The 15,078-nt window shown below is 36.2% G+C and overlaps 1 protein-coding gene across 1 annotated transcript in view; it reads left to right on the top strand.

Annotated features, from left to right (window-relative positions):
* Positions 1–15,078, top strand: part of UBR3 (ubiquitin protein ligase E3 component n-recognin 3) — a 122,864-nt gene that overhangs the window by 28,897 nt on the left and 78,889 nt on the right. Inside the window, exons 8-17 of the mRNA XM_075512610.1 lie at positions 3,986–4,214; positions 8,103–8,282; positions 9,066–9,199; positions 11,184–11,270; positions 11,871–11,936; positions 12,025–12,114; positions 12,984–13,112; positions 13,200–13,252; positions 13,920–14,053; positions 14,525–14,612. Coding sequence (XP_075368725.1) covers positions 3,986–4,214; positions 8,103–8,282; positions 9,066–9,199; positions 11,184–11,270; positions 11,871–11,936; positions 12,025–12,114; positions 12,984–13,112; positions 13,200–13,252; positions 13,920–14,053; positions 14,525–14,612 — 1,190 coding nt within the window. The remainder of the gene's footprint in view (positions 1–3,985; positions 4,215–8,102; positions 8,283–9,065; positions 9,200–11,183; positions 11,271–11,870; positions 11,937–12,024; positions 12,115–12,983; positions 13,113–13,199; positions 13,253–13,919; positions 14,054–14,524; positions 14,613–15,078) is intronic.

The raw sequence follows: 15,078 nt of genomic DNA, 5'->3' as shown, positions 1-15,078 counted from the left end.
TTTGGTTTCTCAACTGGCTGCCACCTTTATCTGGAAATAGTCCATCTTCCATCTACCAATATGGTATATTCAGACAAAAGGATTATTTAAACATTCCTTTTTAATTTTTTTTTTTTTTACCAATTTCATATTGTGTTTGATTAAACACTTAATTCCTGTCTACAAATTTTATTACTAGCACAAATTCTAAGTATTTGAAATGTTTTAGAATCTGTTTATTTTAATTGCTGTGATTGTCTGAAAGGTATTTTTCAGTAGTAAGGAAACTCAGAGCAGGAAAAGTATCACATAGCAATATTAGGGAGGCAGTAATGCTATTTTTTCCCAAGATACCTGTGCTTTGTTGCAAAACTGTGTCAATGATGCATAAATTTTAAACATGTCTGAGGATTGTGGTTAATTTACAAGGAGTGGCTCTGCCTTTTACATGTGTACAGAGTGAACATACCATTTTAGGATGAATTAGAAGAATGTTTCATCTATCAAGCTTCCATTTAGCTTTTGTGAAGGAAAAGCTTGTTTGCTGTTTAATCATGTTGCATTCTAAAACAGTAGGAACATCTGTAGGGATATAAACTGTTCCAGGTGATCTGTCAGCTTTCTGCTACTTTCTCCCATCCCATCTACACCACATGTACTGTCTTAATTTTTTCTGTCTGTGCTGTTGTGTAATTTGTCTGATTCTTCATGAGCTGATTTAGCTCATTAAATCAGCAGAATTCTGCTAGGTTGGTTTTCTGATAAACTGAGTGAGCTAGCCAGACCCAGAGCACAGAGCTGGCTACCTGTGCATGCTGAAATTGTTGAAATCTGTGACCTCCAGCATAAATGTAGTAGAGCTGACTGAATCCACCATGCCCTATGCAGCAGTCAGCGAGCCACCAGCAATCTCTATTGCACAGACTTATTTTTAAATAAGAAAACAAACTTCTCTTTTAGGATTCCCAGTATCGAAAAGGTGTTGAAAGGGGTGGGATAAAACCGTGGGTTAACTGGCTCTTGCCCCCTTTTGCATATGGGAGAGACAGGACAACAAACAGTGTGGTCTTTGCCTTACAGGATTTGTGCCTGAGGCATCCCTTCCAGCACTCTCTGACATTTGAAGCTTGGAAGACCTACAAGTGAAGAAAACAGAAGAGAAATTTACTGGAGCTTCCAAGAAGTTAGAGGTGTTATGGTGCGGACAAGGATTCTACAAGAGGGAAAACAGAAGGCCAGAGAAATAGGACTGACCTTCATGTGACCAAGGAGAAGGCAAAGAAGGGGTTGGCAATAAAGAGGAAGCTGATGGAAGAGTGTAAATCATCCAAAAGCAGAGCTTTGCTGAAATCTGGAATACTGGAAGTAGAGAAATGTAAAAGCATCTGGCAGAGATAATGAATCAACAAACATAATTATCAGAAATGCTGTGCCTCCTCAGGCACCTCCCATAGTGAACGTTGAGGCAGTTATTACAGCAATAGGACTTCAGTAACCCCTGGATATGCTGTTCTACAAATTCTGTAGAACAGTTTTTCTATTGGAAACTTAATTTTAGCACAGCTTTCACCTGGCAGAACTATCTTTTTCTTTGTATTGAAAACATAAACATGGGAGATGCAAGTTCTAACTGAAACATGGGGTTGGTGTTAGGCTCCTAAAAATTCTGGGATTGTTGAGTGACCACCAAGAGTAAAGGCCAGATGAAAAAACTAACTGGTTTTGCATAGGCTAGAAATTTAGAAGCTGCACAAGATCATAGGGAGTAAGTCAGTGAAGGTAATTAAATATACAGAAAACATGTCTGTTTTTGCCACTTCTTGCAAATGGTTGGAAGCTGAGTAAGTATTTGGAAAGACATGTTATGTCAATATCTGCATTCTTGCTCCATTCTATATTTTTCCTTAGCTGTTTATACACCTTTGGCCACTCAAAGACAGGATACTGAGCTGGATGGACTGATCTGACCTACTATGGCTGTTTTTATATACGACTGCAGTTTACCACAGTATTTCAGCATTTTAATTTCTGGAAATGAATTTAGTTTCTTCCTCTCAAAATTGGAAAGGGTTGTATTTGTTTGTTTAACTTCCAAGTGAATGTAGGAGTAAAGCTGATGTCTTTATTTAAGCGTATTACAGAATCTCTGTCATTACACTATATTGATAGTGAATCTACAGTACTTTCAAAAATTCATTATCGTATATGGGTGATGCGCAAAAGGTTTTGATGCGTGCTGATTTAAAAGAAATAAAAAAATCCAAAATTTGTCCTTAGAGGAGGACCATGTTTTTGCAATCAGCTTGAATTGAGAATGCTGTGTAAAACAAGTAAAACGTAGTTACTACATCACAGAACTTGAGAATCCTATTTAAACATAATACAATGTGAAGAAGTAATATATAAATAAAATATACTTTTTTTACTAGCAGCATTAATATACTAACTTCTTAAAATATCAGGTGCGTCATTTGTGTCTGAGGCTTAACATTAATAGTCTAAACGTCTTGATGTTCGTTATAAGTGTCATTGCCAGTGATTAAAGTTGTATCAAGCTTTAATTTAAAGGAAATTATATGATAGGTTGTTCTGCCTTGGAATACCAGAATGATATTGTATTAACTCTGTGCAAGTATTGTGAATACATAGTTCCAAAAAGGCTTTAGCTGAAAACAGTCACCATAGTGCTGGGAGCTCTATGTAGAAGACACTTTCAATTATTATAAAGGTTTCCATCATTGTGAACCAGCTAAAGGAAGGCAAGTTAAGTAATGTTCTAGTGTTTCCTGCAGTGACATCCCCACCCTGGTCCATTTATTTGCATGAGCAACTTTATTTTTGAGGATACTTGCTGGAAGAATCAGTTTTGTGCCCAACAGCAGCATTATGGCATTATGATATTTTTGGAAATATTTTCTGAATGAGAATAACGTGGTAGTGCTATAATAAAAATATGGGAGCACTGAGTCTGAGGCAGGTAAAATGACGTAGTGATTTGTATACAGTCTGGTGAAAACATAGCTGCCTGAGGGTGGTTTTAAAATTTCTAATTTTATGCTTATGAAAGATTAATACTTCCAGAAGGAATAGACAGGGGATTTTAGACTTTGAGCTGAGAATTTTCATTGCTGCACAGCTTGTATTATCTCTTCTTATTAAGCCAAGGAAGTCCAGATGGTGTTAATTCAGAACTTCAAGTACTAAGTGAGAAGTGATTTCAAAGCTGGCAGATATGCATACATGTATGTGCAGTGCAGAAGGTTGGTTCACAATGCAATTTGAGGCTAATGGAGTGGGACAAGAAATTGTACTAAGATTTATATGTATATGTATTGATACATTTAAATACCAATCTGGTAAAAAAAACCCAAACAAATAGTTGTGTGAAGAATAGCAAAGCTTGCTCATTACTTTAATTATTTAGGAGAAAGCGCTAAAGGTTTATTAAAAAAATATAGGATGTTATGATAGCAGATGAAATTCAGTGTTGAAATGTCATCCTTGACAGATGAATGAAAACCTTACTCCATGGGTAGACGAGTGCAAGTGATAAGTTAAGGCAGATTTATTAGGCACCACTAATTTCATTGTTCATAGTGTATTATTTTGGAACATGAGTCCCTGTTTTAGGATGTAAAAAATTTAGGATAAATTCATTATTAGAACTGTACTACTTTCACAGGTATGCTGAGACCTTATATTCCTTGTTTCAACATTTCTGGGGGTTTTTTTAGTGCAGAAAGTATAGAATGAGAAAATTAGGTTTCGGAATAAGGTAATAAAATTGGAGGCATAAGTTACCCCTCTCTATAGATAGGTCTTTTCATGTGGACTGTTTCTAGAAACTAGACATGGATAGTTAGACCATCAGTTTTGATTTGTCATGGCAACTGGTGTTTCCTAGGATATGTTGATTGTGCTTTTGTAAAGGAATATTTTATAATGGAAGAAAGCTATAATTTTTGTACAGTCCTTGTTAACATCAAAATTTCTTTATAATTTGCAGATTGCTTTTACCAAAACTTTTGTTCAGCATTATGCTTTTATTATGAAAACACTGAAGAAAAGCCATGAATCAGACACAATGTCTAATAGAATTGTGCATATCAGTGTTCAGTTGTTCAGCAATGAAGAGCTAGCACGCCAAGTAACAGAAGAATGTCAGCTGCTGGATATTATGGTCACTGTTCTGTTATATATGATGGAAAGTTGCCTTATTAAAAGTGAATTGCAAGGTAGGTTGATTTGTTTGTTTGTTTGCTTGTTTCCATGGATAATAAATTGATTATAGAGGAAATTTAATCTCTTTCTTTGATAGTCAATCCACCCCCCAATCCCTTAGCCAGAATGCACAGGATCTAGCAATATATGGTAGAGTCTGAGTCTCAAAATTTCCTAGAAATTGAAAGATAGTTATCAAGAGTGATACTGATGTTTTATCCTTCGGTTTGTAGGGTTTTCTTTTGTACAAATGTTATATAGTTTATACAGAGTATTATCTTGCAGGTCCTTCATTTGTTGGGTAAAGTGCATAAACACCATTTGTGACGATCATTTGAATGAGAAATTATAGATGCAAACTGAGACCTTTACTGATTTTTAAAATATTTTCAAAGTATTTCACAAGCTATTTGAAGTATTTAAAATTGTTTTAATTTTTCTCACCTGTGATTGCCTGAATAAAACTTGACATAATTAGAGGAGAATGATTTAATACTTTGTAAAGATAATAATTTGATCAAGCTTTTGATTGACAGAGTGGCAATTTGAATGTGAACTAGTGTACACTGTGTAACTTTTCTAGTGAAAACAGCTATCCTGTTTCTATCCTCCTTGTTTTACCTGTCCTTATCTGAAAATGGTGGCACAATGAATTTTGCTGACTTCTGTTTTTCACGCTTTCATGTACCTAACACACCACAGACCTCTCAGCCTTGTATCCTAGTTTGAATTTGAAAATACTTTCTAGATAGGCTGACTGCTGCTGCCAGATAAGTACCATCAACTTCTGCATGAAGTTGTAATTTTTCTTGTCTGAAGTATCCTTTGTCTCTGGGTCCACTCTATGTATAGCCTAATACAGAATGACTGTACTGAAATGGGAAATCCTCAGTCATCTAGCTATAGAGTGCCCTCAGCTGCACTTCAACATGAGAAATTTTTCTGTTGCCCTACATAGATTGCTTTACAGTAGTCAAAGAAAAATGTTGAATCTTTCTCTTTAACAGTTTGTATATCACGTGACTTTTGCTAAACTAATGCCATATTGGTGGAATGTCATTTAAAAGTACTTTTAAGTAATTATTTTTACTTGTTGGTCAGTACGGGATGTTGCTAGCATGGTGGTAGGGTTCTGTAATGGATCAGAATTTGCAGCCAAACAGAAAAAGGCTGTGACTGTAATGAGACATTCTCTGAAGAAACTTCCTGGTAATTAATTATGTAAGCTGGAGCTGGTAAGTTAAATAACATCAGATATATTTATGATAGATTTGTGAGAAAAGACTTACCCCTGGAGCAGCTATCCCAAGACATGGAGTTACCTGTTTCCTTTCCCCAGCACCAGTGATTTGTCTTGGCTAAGACTCCATCATGGAATCTTTCCGGTGCTTTTCAGTGTTTTCACAGCATTTCCTCCTCACTGCTTTATATGAGGGGTTGAGTATACTGTAGATTGACAGAAAAAAATTAATAAAATACTTTATTGGGTTTTTTCCCTCTCATATTCTCATTGGCCTCCTTTTGCAGTTCTGTGGGCTTGTATCTTGTGCTTAGTTCAAGGTATCTCTTATGATGCTGGAAATAGTGAGAAGTCTGTTAGAAGTCTGTGCTGGTGAGATAAATTGAGAAGGATTCTGTTTGTGCAGCTAGTGCAAACAAGTAGGTTGTTTAGTATCTGAATGAGACAAAGTTTACAAATCCAGCCAATGGATAGATGGAGAAAACATGTTGGAGAGGAACAAGGAGAACATGGAGCAGGAATTGTATCTGCTGAGGCATGTTGAGTTTGCATTGCTCACAGATCCTCATTGTCTTTTGGACAGCTGACACCTGTTAAAAGTATATAGTTCATTAAGGGTATTTGTGGATGCCAAGTGACGAACTGTGTTCCTGAAACAGAGTTGACCTAGGAGCTGTGTTGATACCAACTTTGAAAGTGTTACAAGCTCAGCTTACCTCTGTCACACGTGGTGTGAAAGGATGAGGAGGTGAAATATGGGTGCAGATGATGAAACTGGCTCCCTAGGAAGATTTACGTCCCTATGCTCTTAAGAGACTTTTTTTTCTTTCTATCAGCAACTTTCCTCCTACTGAACTTTTCATGGGAGAAGAATTTATAACCCAAGGAAAAAGTTTTTGTAATGGTTCATCCTTAAAAAAAAAAAAAAACCAACCAAAACCCAAAAACCCACAACTCTTTTCCTTTGACTGACCTTAACATTAACCCTGGCTTGTAGAGTACTCTGAGTAAGAGGCAATGCCACTGCCAGTTGGAAGTAACTCTGGATTTGTCTAACCTATATTGGGGCAGAGAATCAGCAACGTGTAACTGTTGGCTCTTTGCAAAGTCCTTCAGCGGGTTCAGGCAGAGCCAACTGAGATGTTATCCTGTTCTTGGATAGGCTGTGTGAGCACATGGGAACCAGGCAGCTGAGCAACAAGACCTAGTTTCCTTTCTTTGCAGATGTACTAGATAACAGGAGAGAGATTAAAGAGTATTTGATCAACTGTGGCAGAGAAGTTTGAGAAGCTGCACAGAGTGCTTCTGGCTTCCTGTTCCTTCCAGTGCTCCAGTGTAATAGATAGGAGTCAGTCTTAAGAAATGGAGCTCTATATTACCTTATGGTAAGAAGAAGGTATCTGTTCATAGGTGTGTGCAACTCAAGCAGCATTATTTTTCAGGATGAAATCTGATTCATTTTTCTGACTGTGCTGTGTTCTTGGGAAAGAAAACTTGTCAAGATCAAAATATTGTATGACTTCAAGTTAGAAAACCTGTTGACATAACAGGCAAGAGAGTAATTCTTTTTTTTCCCTGGTACCAATAAACCAACAAAATAAACAACCTCAGAGTAAAAAGAAAAAAAAATATTTTCCTCAGTAGTTACAACAAAGGGGAGGAAAGAAGCTTACATACATACCAAAGGGAGCCACTCCAGGTACAGCTGTGCCTCATCAGCTGGAGGCTGGAGTCTCTTGATAACAGTGTCTTTTTAGCTGTGGCTGTGCCATACTGCTTGAGACCCTTTCATTGTCTAAAGGGTAACTACAAGGGTCCTTCAGTGCATTTGAACTGGACAAGAGCCATCTCCAAGGCTGATAATCAGATGCAAGATTTTCTTTCTTCTGTTCACTTGAAATAGAATAGCAACTGACAGATGGGTGCTGGAAATTATTTCCCTTGGATCGTGAATCCAGGAGCAATCCTGTTTCCCTTCTGGTCTTTCCAGGGGTCCCAGTTATGAAAATCTAATAGAGAGATTTATTTTACAGCTGTAGAGGAAGTACTTCTGTGATTAGGGGAGGAGACTTCTGCCCCCGCCCCCGATTTCGTCTCCCCTTTTGGGAACCTTCTCCTGCCCTAGTCTTCAGGAAGGCTGCATAAACCCTCTCTCTGTCCCAAATTCAGAGTGGAAATGCTTTTCTCTGCTGTCCTTCTCAGACCCAAGATGCCAGTGTAGGTTTTGATCACCAGATTCCTGTTTGCATGCTGTAAGGTAGCTTGCTCACCAGAAGTGTGTCATTTTGAAATAGATTTCAGATGTTTGTAATAGGAATTGTATTGTTTGGTCTTTTTATACTTCTTGAGAGTGTTCAAAAAAGGCATAGCTGTGATGGTTTTACTAATGCACTGCTTTTCAAAGGTTGCGATAATTGTCCGAAGTATGTGTGTCTCCTACTAGAGTGGGATCTATGTTGATGAGTCCATGATGAGAAAACAGCCTTAGGTACCACAAAACAACCGTTCTTATCTACAGTTTTCTCTGTGTGTGTGATCACAACATTATAGTAAATCCTAACTGGTATTTTTGCATTATCTTGTAACTTTATTTAAAAGTTACAACAAGAGGGGAAAAAAAAGTATTACTTTATTTTTTTTCTTCTTTCATTTTTAAATATAGATGAAGAAAATAGTTTACATGTTGTGGTGAATTGTGGGGAAGCACTACTGAAGAATAACACTTACTGGCCCCTGGTTAGTGATTTTATAAACATACTTTCACACCAAAGTGTGGCAAAGAAATTTTTGGAAGATCATGGTCTTTTGGTAACATGGATGAATTTTGTATCATTCTTTCAAGGTATGTGACTTTTATAATCCGTACTAATACAAGGACGTTAAGAAAGCTTAATGTTAGCAGTAGCAAAATCCTTACACTGCTATATGTAAATATTTAATTCATTAGTATTCTCATAAGTCTGTATTCCTGGAAGGGAACAGTATATTCTAGAAAACAGGTAATTTGAAAATGATCTAATGGATCTTTGTCTTGTGTGGACTAGTTAAAGAGCGATTGTATCACACTTGACTGAGATTTCATAGTGCCAGAATTCTCAGGTTGAACTTGAAGTACAAATCATAACTTGTGCTAGAAGTATTTTACTGGTGAAGTTCTAAATTTAAATATTAGGTAAAGTAATCTGATAAATCTGGATCTTTTTCTAAGTGTTGCTGTGAAGAAACTTTTTTATTATTTAAAAAAATATTTTAAAATTGTGAACTTTTCAATACTGAAAGTTGTTTTGCCTAGAAAGAGGACCAGATATTTTCCACCCAGATGTTCCCATTGACTAAGTGAGGTTCAAAGTAGAAGGGCTGCTGTCCATGTTAACATCACCTGAACAGCAAGGACTACAGTTACTAGCCAATCTAGAGCTATTGTTCTTTTTTGGTCTATTTCTGTTCAAACTTTGATGCTTGTTCTCATATTTTATCTCTTATTCTGCTGCTAGATAAGATAGATTGTTACACTTTGTGTTTTTTTTGTCTTAATAGGTGTGTGAATGCATAACACTAAAAATACTGCATTCCACTTAGCCCTAGTTAAATATTGGGTTGTATAACTCTGCTTAAATCTTTGAAGGTATGAATTTAAATAAACGAGAATTAAATGAGCACGTGGAGTTTGAATCCCAGACATACTATGCTGCCTTTGCTGCTGAACTGGAAGCCTGTGCCCAGCCAATGTGGGGTCTTCTGTCACACTGCAAAGTTAGGGTAAGTCTAACATTTCTCTGTCATTATTCTTGGTTTTATTCATTATTTATTCTAGAGTTCTCAAATCTGAAAGGTCTTGTCTGTTCTGTGTTTGAAAAGACTTGGGTTTTGCTGTCTTTGTCTACCAAATATATAAACCTGTTATCAACTCAGATTCTGTGTATAGTGAGTATAGAATTCATGCTTGTACCTAATTTATTGTCTCCAGAAGTGGGACTACAAGTTTGGGATGTGTACAGTCATTCCATATGACTGTACATATGGAATAACTTCTGATCTGATGAAGAACTTGATAAGTGTCTCTGAGTCATTCTGCCTTTGTTCAGTGGGAAAGGAGATGCATAAGTCATCCCTAATGTGATTATAATGTTGATTGTGTCTGCAAATAGACACTTCATTATGCTGGGTGATGGAGTAATTTATGGTTTTGTGTTGTGTTACTAAGAACCTGAGATGAAACCTTCTTAGGTTCTGACATCTCATGGTCTCCTAACTAGAGCAAAGAGTTGTTGATATTTGCTAGACTGTAAATTATATTAAGTTAAAGTAAAAATAGAATCCATTGCTAGACTGTAAATTATATTAAGTTAAAGTAAAAATAGAATCCATCAGCTTATAGGAATACTTAACATGAAAAAACTTTGTATTGGTTATTTTTTATGAAATAAATACTTATCTTTGAAATTAGGTTATCAAGATACCTAATAGCATCCATGAGACAGTAATACCTGAATTGAACTGTGCACTGAAAAAATGTGCACGAGCATAATGCAATTTTAAAACAATTTAAATCAGGCAGTTGCAAAAGCCTTTCCATGATGTAAGTTATACTGATACATTATTAATATAACAATTTATGTGTCTAAATTATCTTTCAAAACTGAATTACTTCTGGCTTTTTAAAGTATTCCTTTCTTTTTAGCTTAGGGATGGGAAGATCTGGCTTTTGTTTACGGCCTGTATGATTCCTTGCTCCACCTGTTGGCACGTCAGTCATGTTTTCACCCCCATGTTTGAGCCCTTTGGTCATTCTCAATAAATCTGAAGGAGTTTTAGAGATCTCACAGCTTAATTGTTGTACTTGTTTAGTGAAACCTGATGGGTGGGAAGAGATCGCAGCTCGTGTCCTGCAGGAGAGGGAAAGCCGAGGGAGCCTGGCCACCATAGAGGGCGGAGCAGCAGGATGGGAGTGTGGCTGTTGTATTTCCCGATGAGAAAAGGTGTCTGACTGAGCCAGCTTCTGGCTGGCCAAAGCACTGCTGGCTTTTGCATGAGAAGTGTTTCACAGATATCCTAAGAGTCTGAGGCAGGTCTGGAGTCTGTCTTTAGGGGGAAGGGAAGATTAAAGGAAAAGTCCATAAGAAATGAGGCTCTGTAAGTTCTGCTGATCACAGAGCAATTTGGTTTAGCTCCCCTCCTGCCTTCCCTTCTTGGACATCACTGCTTTGCTTCTGGAGGGCAATGTACAGCTCTAGTCTTGAAAGACATGATTTAATCTGAAATATATTATAGTTTTAGGGCATTGTTATACAGTTATATCATAGAATCATAACAAGGTTTGCTTATTGTTAAAGTCTATGCAGCATTGTGTTATCATTGCATTTCAGGTGCGCTGTGTTAGCAAACTGTAAGGACCTTTCAGTAGATGAAACTTACAGGACATTAGCCATTCCTTTTGATTGCATGGGAAGACTTTTTTTTATGCTTACATCACTAATTTTTTGGTAAAAATAAATGGATAAATTAAACAACAGTAGGCACTAGGACCAGCTGACCATTCAGAAGGTGCCTTAATTCTCACCATTGAAATGACAGTCTTTTAGAGTAACAATGAAACCATCTTAATACTTACTAATTTCCATATGATGAGGGCATAAATTATGTACTGTAAAAATATTCTTGAAATAATCATATTTATTTGTAGTAGGAAAACAGTGACAAAACCGTTTTGGCTCATGTAGTACACTGTTTTCTCTTACTCCAGGAAACACAGGAATACACACGAAATGTTGTTAGATACTGCCTTGAAGCGCTTCAGGACTGGTTTGATGCTATCAACTTTGTAGATGAGGTAAATATACTTAGTGAATTTAAGCAAAGTACTGTGAAAATCTAATTAAACGTCAATGGTGATACGCTCCCTCCCATTAAATTAAATCATCATTCTAGGTACTGATTGAAAAAGGATTGCCTTGCTGAAATTAGAGTTTGTAGTTAACAGTTGCAATGTTATGTCCTAGGATCCTTCGTTTGTAGAGTCTTGATGATTTAGATTTGCTGGTGCAAGCTTAAGCTGTGTGAGGCTTAAAAGCAGTGCCATTGATGTACTACTGTTCTGCTGAATGAAGAGCTGAAGCAATGGCAAAACAGAAGTCCTCTTCTGATATGGTAGTGGGGAGCAGCTTTGCCACCTTAGCAAGCAATACTCTCAATCAATTCAAAGTGTCATTAGCTACTGACAGCTTAGTAAGAGATCAACTACAGCAGTCTGAATAAGGGAAATTTCTGAATCATCGGAAAGTGCAGGGGAATGAAGTAATACTAGGTTAGTGGAAAGTAAGTCCGTCAAAACAAGACATGCAAGATACTGTTCTTGGTGGTTGTGACAAAGACATTTAGAGTTGGGTTTTTTTTAATATATGATATTAAAATATCTTTATTTTACTTTCAGCCAGCTCCTAACCAAGTTACTTTTCATTTGCCACTGCACCGTTACTTTGCCATGTTTTTAAGTAAGGTAAGCACATGTTTTAGTCACACAGAAGATGGAAATTCCCTGGTGAGTGTGATTGTTCAGTACAGCGTGTGCTTGCTTTTGTTTCTAGGCTGTCAAATGCCAAGAACTAGATCTGGATACTATCTTGCCAGATCAGGAGATGCTGATGAAACTCATGATTCACCCACTTCAGATTCAGGTATGGGCAGACTTCTGGTTTTGATGCAGATGTAGAGATATACGAGAAAAAAAGTTGTTGTCTGATTCTTTTAACCCCAGTCATTTAAATATATTTAGAAGTATTTAACAAGAGGGAGTATGTTTTAAGTGTGAAATATCAAAATAAGCAATATGTGACAATAATAACTAGAATATACTGAGTAGTTAGGATAAACTCTTTATTTTCTTCCTATTTCCAAAATTAAATATGTGGCATTAGTTATCATACTCTGAGAAGTATGATAACGGTATTCACTATACCACTTTCAAAAGGGTGTAGGAGGAATCAGCCCTTTGAAAACATGGAATTGCATGTTCATAGAATAGCTACCAATGGAGCGCAAGTTGAGAAGAAACGTGAATCTGAAAATTTCATATTTTAAATTGAGAATGAGTTCAAGAACAGATGTACCCGGCAACATTTTTTTTTATTTACAAATTTGTATTTATTTGTATGTAAGTGGTAGTCAGCAGTATTTGTAATCACTGCCTTTATATCTAACTTCATTTTAACCATGATGCCTTCATCTTTGGAGTACTTTTCAAGATTTTAATAAATAAGTACATAAATAAATCACTTCATTGGCTTTGATCACTTTTGTTGTCTGAAATACGCTCTCACATGAAAGTATGGTATCTGTTTCATAAACTTGGAGTGGTTCCTTTTCATCTCTCACTCCTCAGGAGAAGTAAATGAGTATTAAAAAAAGTATACTTTTATATAAAGGTGTAGTGTGTATGTATGTATGTGTGTGGTAATATGTTGATGATCTGCTAACATTGAACTGAATAACTGAATATTCCTGAAATGTTTGCAAATTTTTATTTTATTTTATTTTACCTGAACAGGCAAGTCTTTCTGAAATTCACAGCAACATGTGGGTTAGAAATGGTCTACAAATTAAAGGACAGGCAATGACTTACGTGCAGTCTCATTTCTGCAATTCAATGATTGATCCTGACATTTATCTGCTGCAAGTAAGTTATGTTTTCTGAGAAGCCAAGCCAATGCTTGTTTACAAACAAACAAACTACTGATAAAATTAATTTATTCTGTGTCCACAGGTCTGTGCCTCTAGGCTGGACCCAGATTATTTTATTTCATCTGTCTTTGAAAGGTAGGGTTAAAAGATGAATGCTCTTGTTCAGTGTTGTGCTAGCTGTTGACTGATTTATGCCATGTGAGAGAAACGGTGCATATCTGATATACATCTTCAGTGGTACAACTCTGCCTAGCCGAAACTAACACTTACCTAAGGGCTCCACCGAAAGAGGTATCTCAAGGTATATCCTTGATTTTATACAGGATTGGCTTTTGATTTACAGTGCAGTAGTGAACCTTCAGACATTTGTTTTCTGAGCATCTTCAGGTTTTTTTAAGTTTTGCAAGCTTTCAGGATATGCTAGCTTGAAGAAGTAGATAAATAGAGATAAATAGAGATAAATAGAGCTGCAATAGTAAGAAACACAGGATGTCTTTCCGGATAGAATAAAATCAGGTTTGAAAACAGATTAATTGGTATTAGCTTTAACATGTTCATAAATGCAAAGTGTTTTCATGTGGAGTAAATATCACTAGAGCACATTCCATAGGTAGTTAAATAAAAATCCAAATTTAAAAATAAGAGGATTTTCATGTATGTTTGCATATTACTGCATTATTTGCATTTTATTTTGTATTCATTTTGGGTTGTTGTGAATGGTATCCTGAGCTTATCAGTAGATTTCGCATTGGTGTTTTAATGTTGGACAATGATGTTTCTGACTTTGCTCTTTGCTATGTAGATTTAAGGTGGTAGATCTGTTAACGATGGCATCACAGCACCAAAATACTGTTCTTGATTCAGAGCATGAAAGGTCCATGTTGGAAGGAGCCTTAACGTTTTTGGTCCTTCTGTTAAGTCTTCGTTTACATTTAGGTAAGAATCACTGCTTTAGGAATACTTGTATGTAAATAACATGCCTGTTCATTTAGTAGCCACTATAAAGCTGATTAGCCATATAGTTACTTAAAGCATTCAATACTTCGTTTCTTTTTTGCCAGTTACTGAATTTTAATCCCTTATGAATTATAAATAGACAAAATACATAGAACTGGAGAAAAAAGGCTTTAATGGAAGTGGCTGATTTGTTGTTGTGATTGCAGGAAGATTCTGTATCTTTTACAGAAAGACAGCAGTTTTAATTTGTACCTGTGTTTTCTGACTGAGGTTGTGTGTCTCATAACATTTGTGCCCCTCCCCCCCCTTTCTTTTGCTCTATTTTTATAGCACTGTATGATCACTTAATGTTTGTATCAAGTTTTAGGTTGTGTTTAATGGCAAATGTATACTGAATGTGTGTTTTAAAATCATTATATTTTAATGGCTTTTTAAATTTTATTGTCCTAGGAATGACAGATGATGAGATCCTCAGAGCAGAGATGGTAGCCCAACTCTGTATGAATGACAGGACACACAGTTCGTTATTGGATCTCATATCCTTGGAATATATTAACTAATGTGCATGAATGAGAATGACAGGTACCTGGATAGTAGTGGGATTTTGGAGCTTGAACATGTTTTCAGCTTACATAATTATAACAAATTGTGTAAAGGTGTGTTTTCATATGCTTATCATCAGCAAAGGCATTTGCTCCAGCTTTGTTTTTTCTTACAAAATACACAATGCTTTGTAATAGTTTTAAATCAGTTTTGATACAAAATGCTTAACTGCTCTTTTTATTATTTTTTTAACACTACAAAAGTCTTTTAGGTGTGAGGTGAAAAGTCTGTTTTCCAATGACATTGTAGAAAGTTTAGCCAAGCGTCACCTTTATCTGGATTTGAGCCTTTGATTATTGCTAATTTTATGCCAGTATAAAAAGAAGCCACTCTATGCTATATTGGCTTTTGCTATCAATAGTTGAAAATGCAAATAATAGCAGTTCTGAATGCTGCTTTGA

Source organism: Mycteria americana, chromosome 9 (genome assembly GCF_035582795.1).
Source record: "Mycteria americana isolate JAX WOST 10 ecotype Jacksonville Zoo and Gardens chromosome 9, USCA_MyAme_1.0, whole genome shotgun sequence".
NCBI classification, from domain to species: Eukaryota; Metazoa; Chordata; class Aves; order Ciconiiformes; family Ciconiidae; genus Mycteria; species Mycteria americana.
The sequence above is the reverse complement of the archived record's forward strand: the minus strand, read 5'-3'. Positions and strand labels throughout refer to the sequence as shown.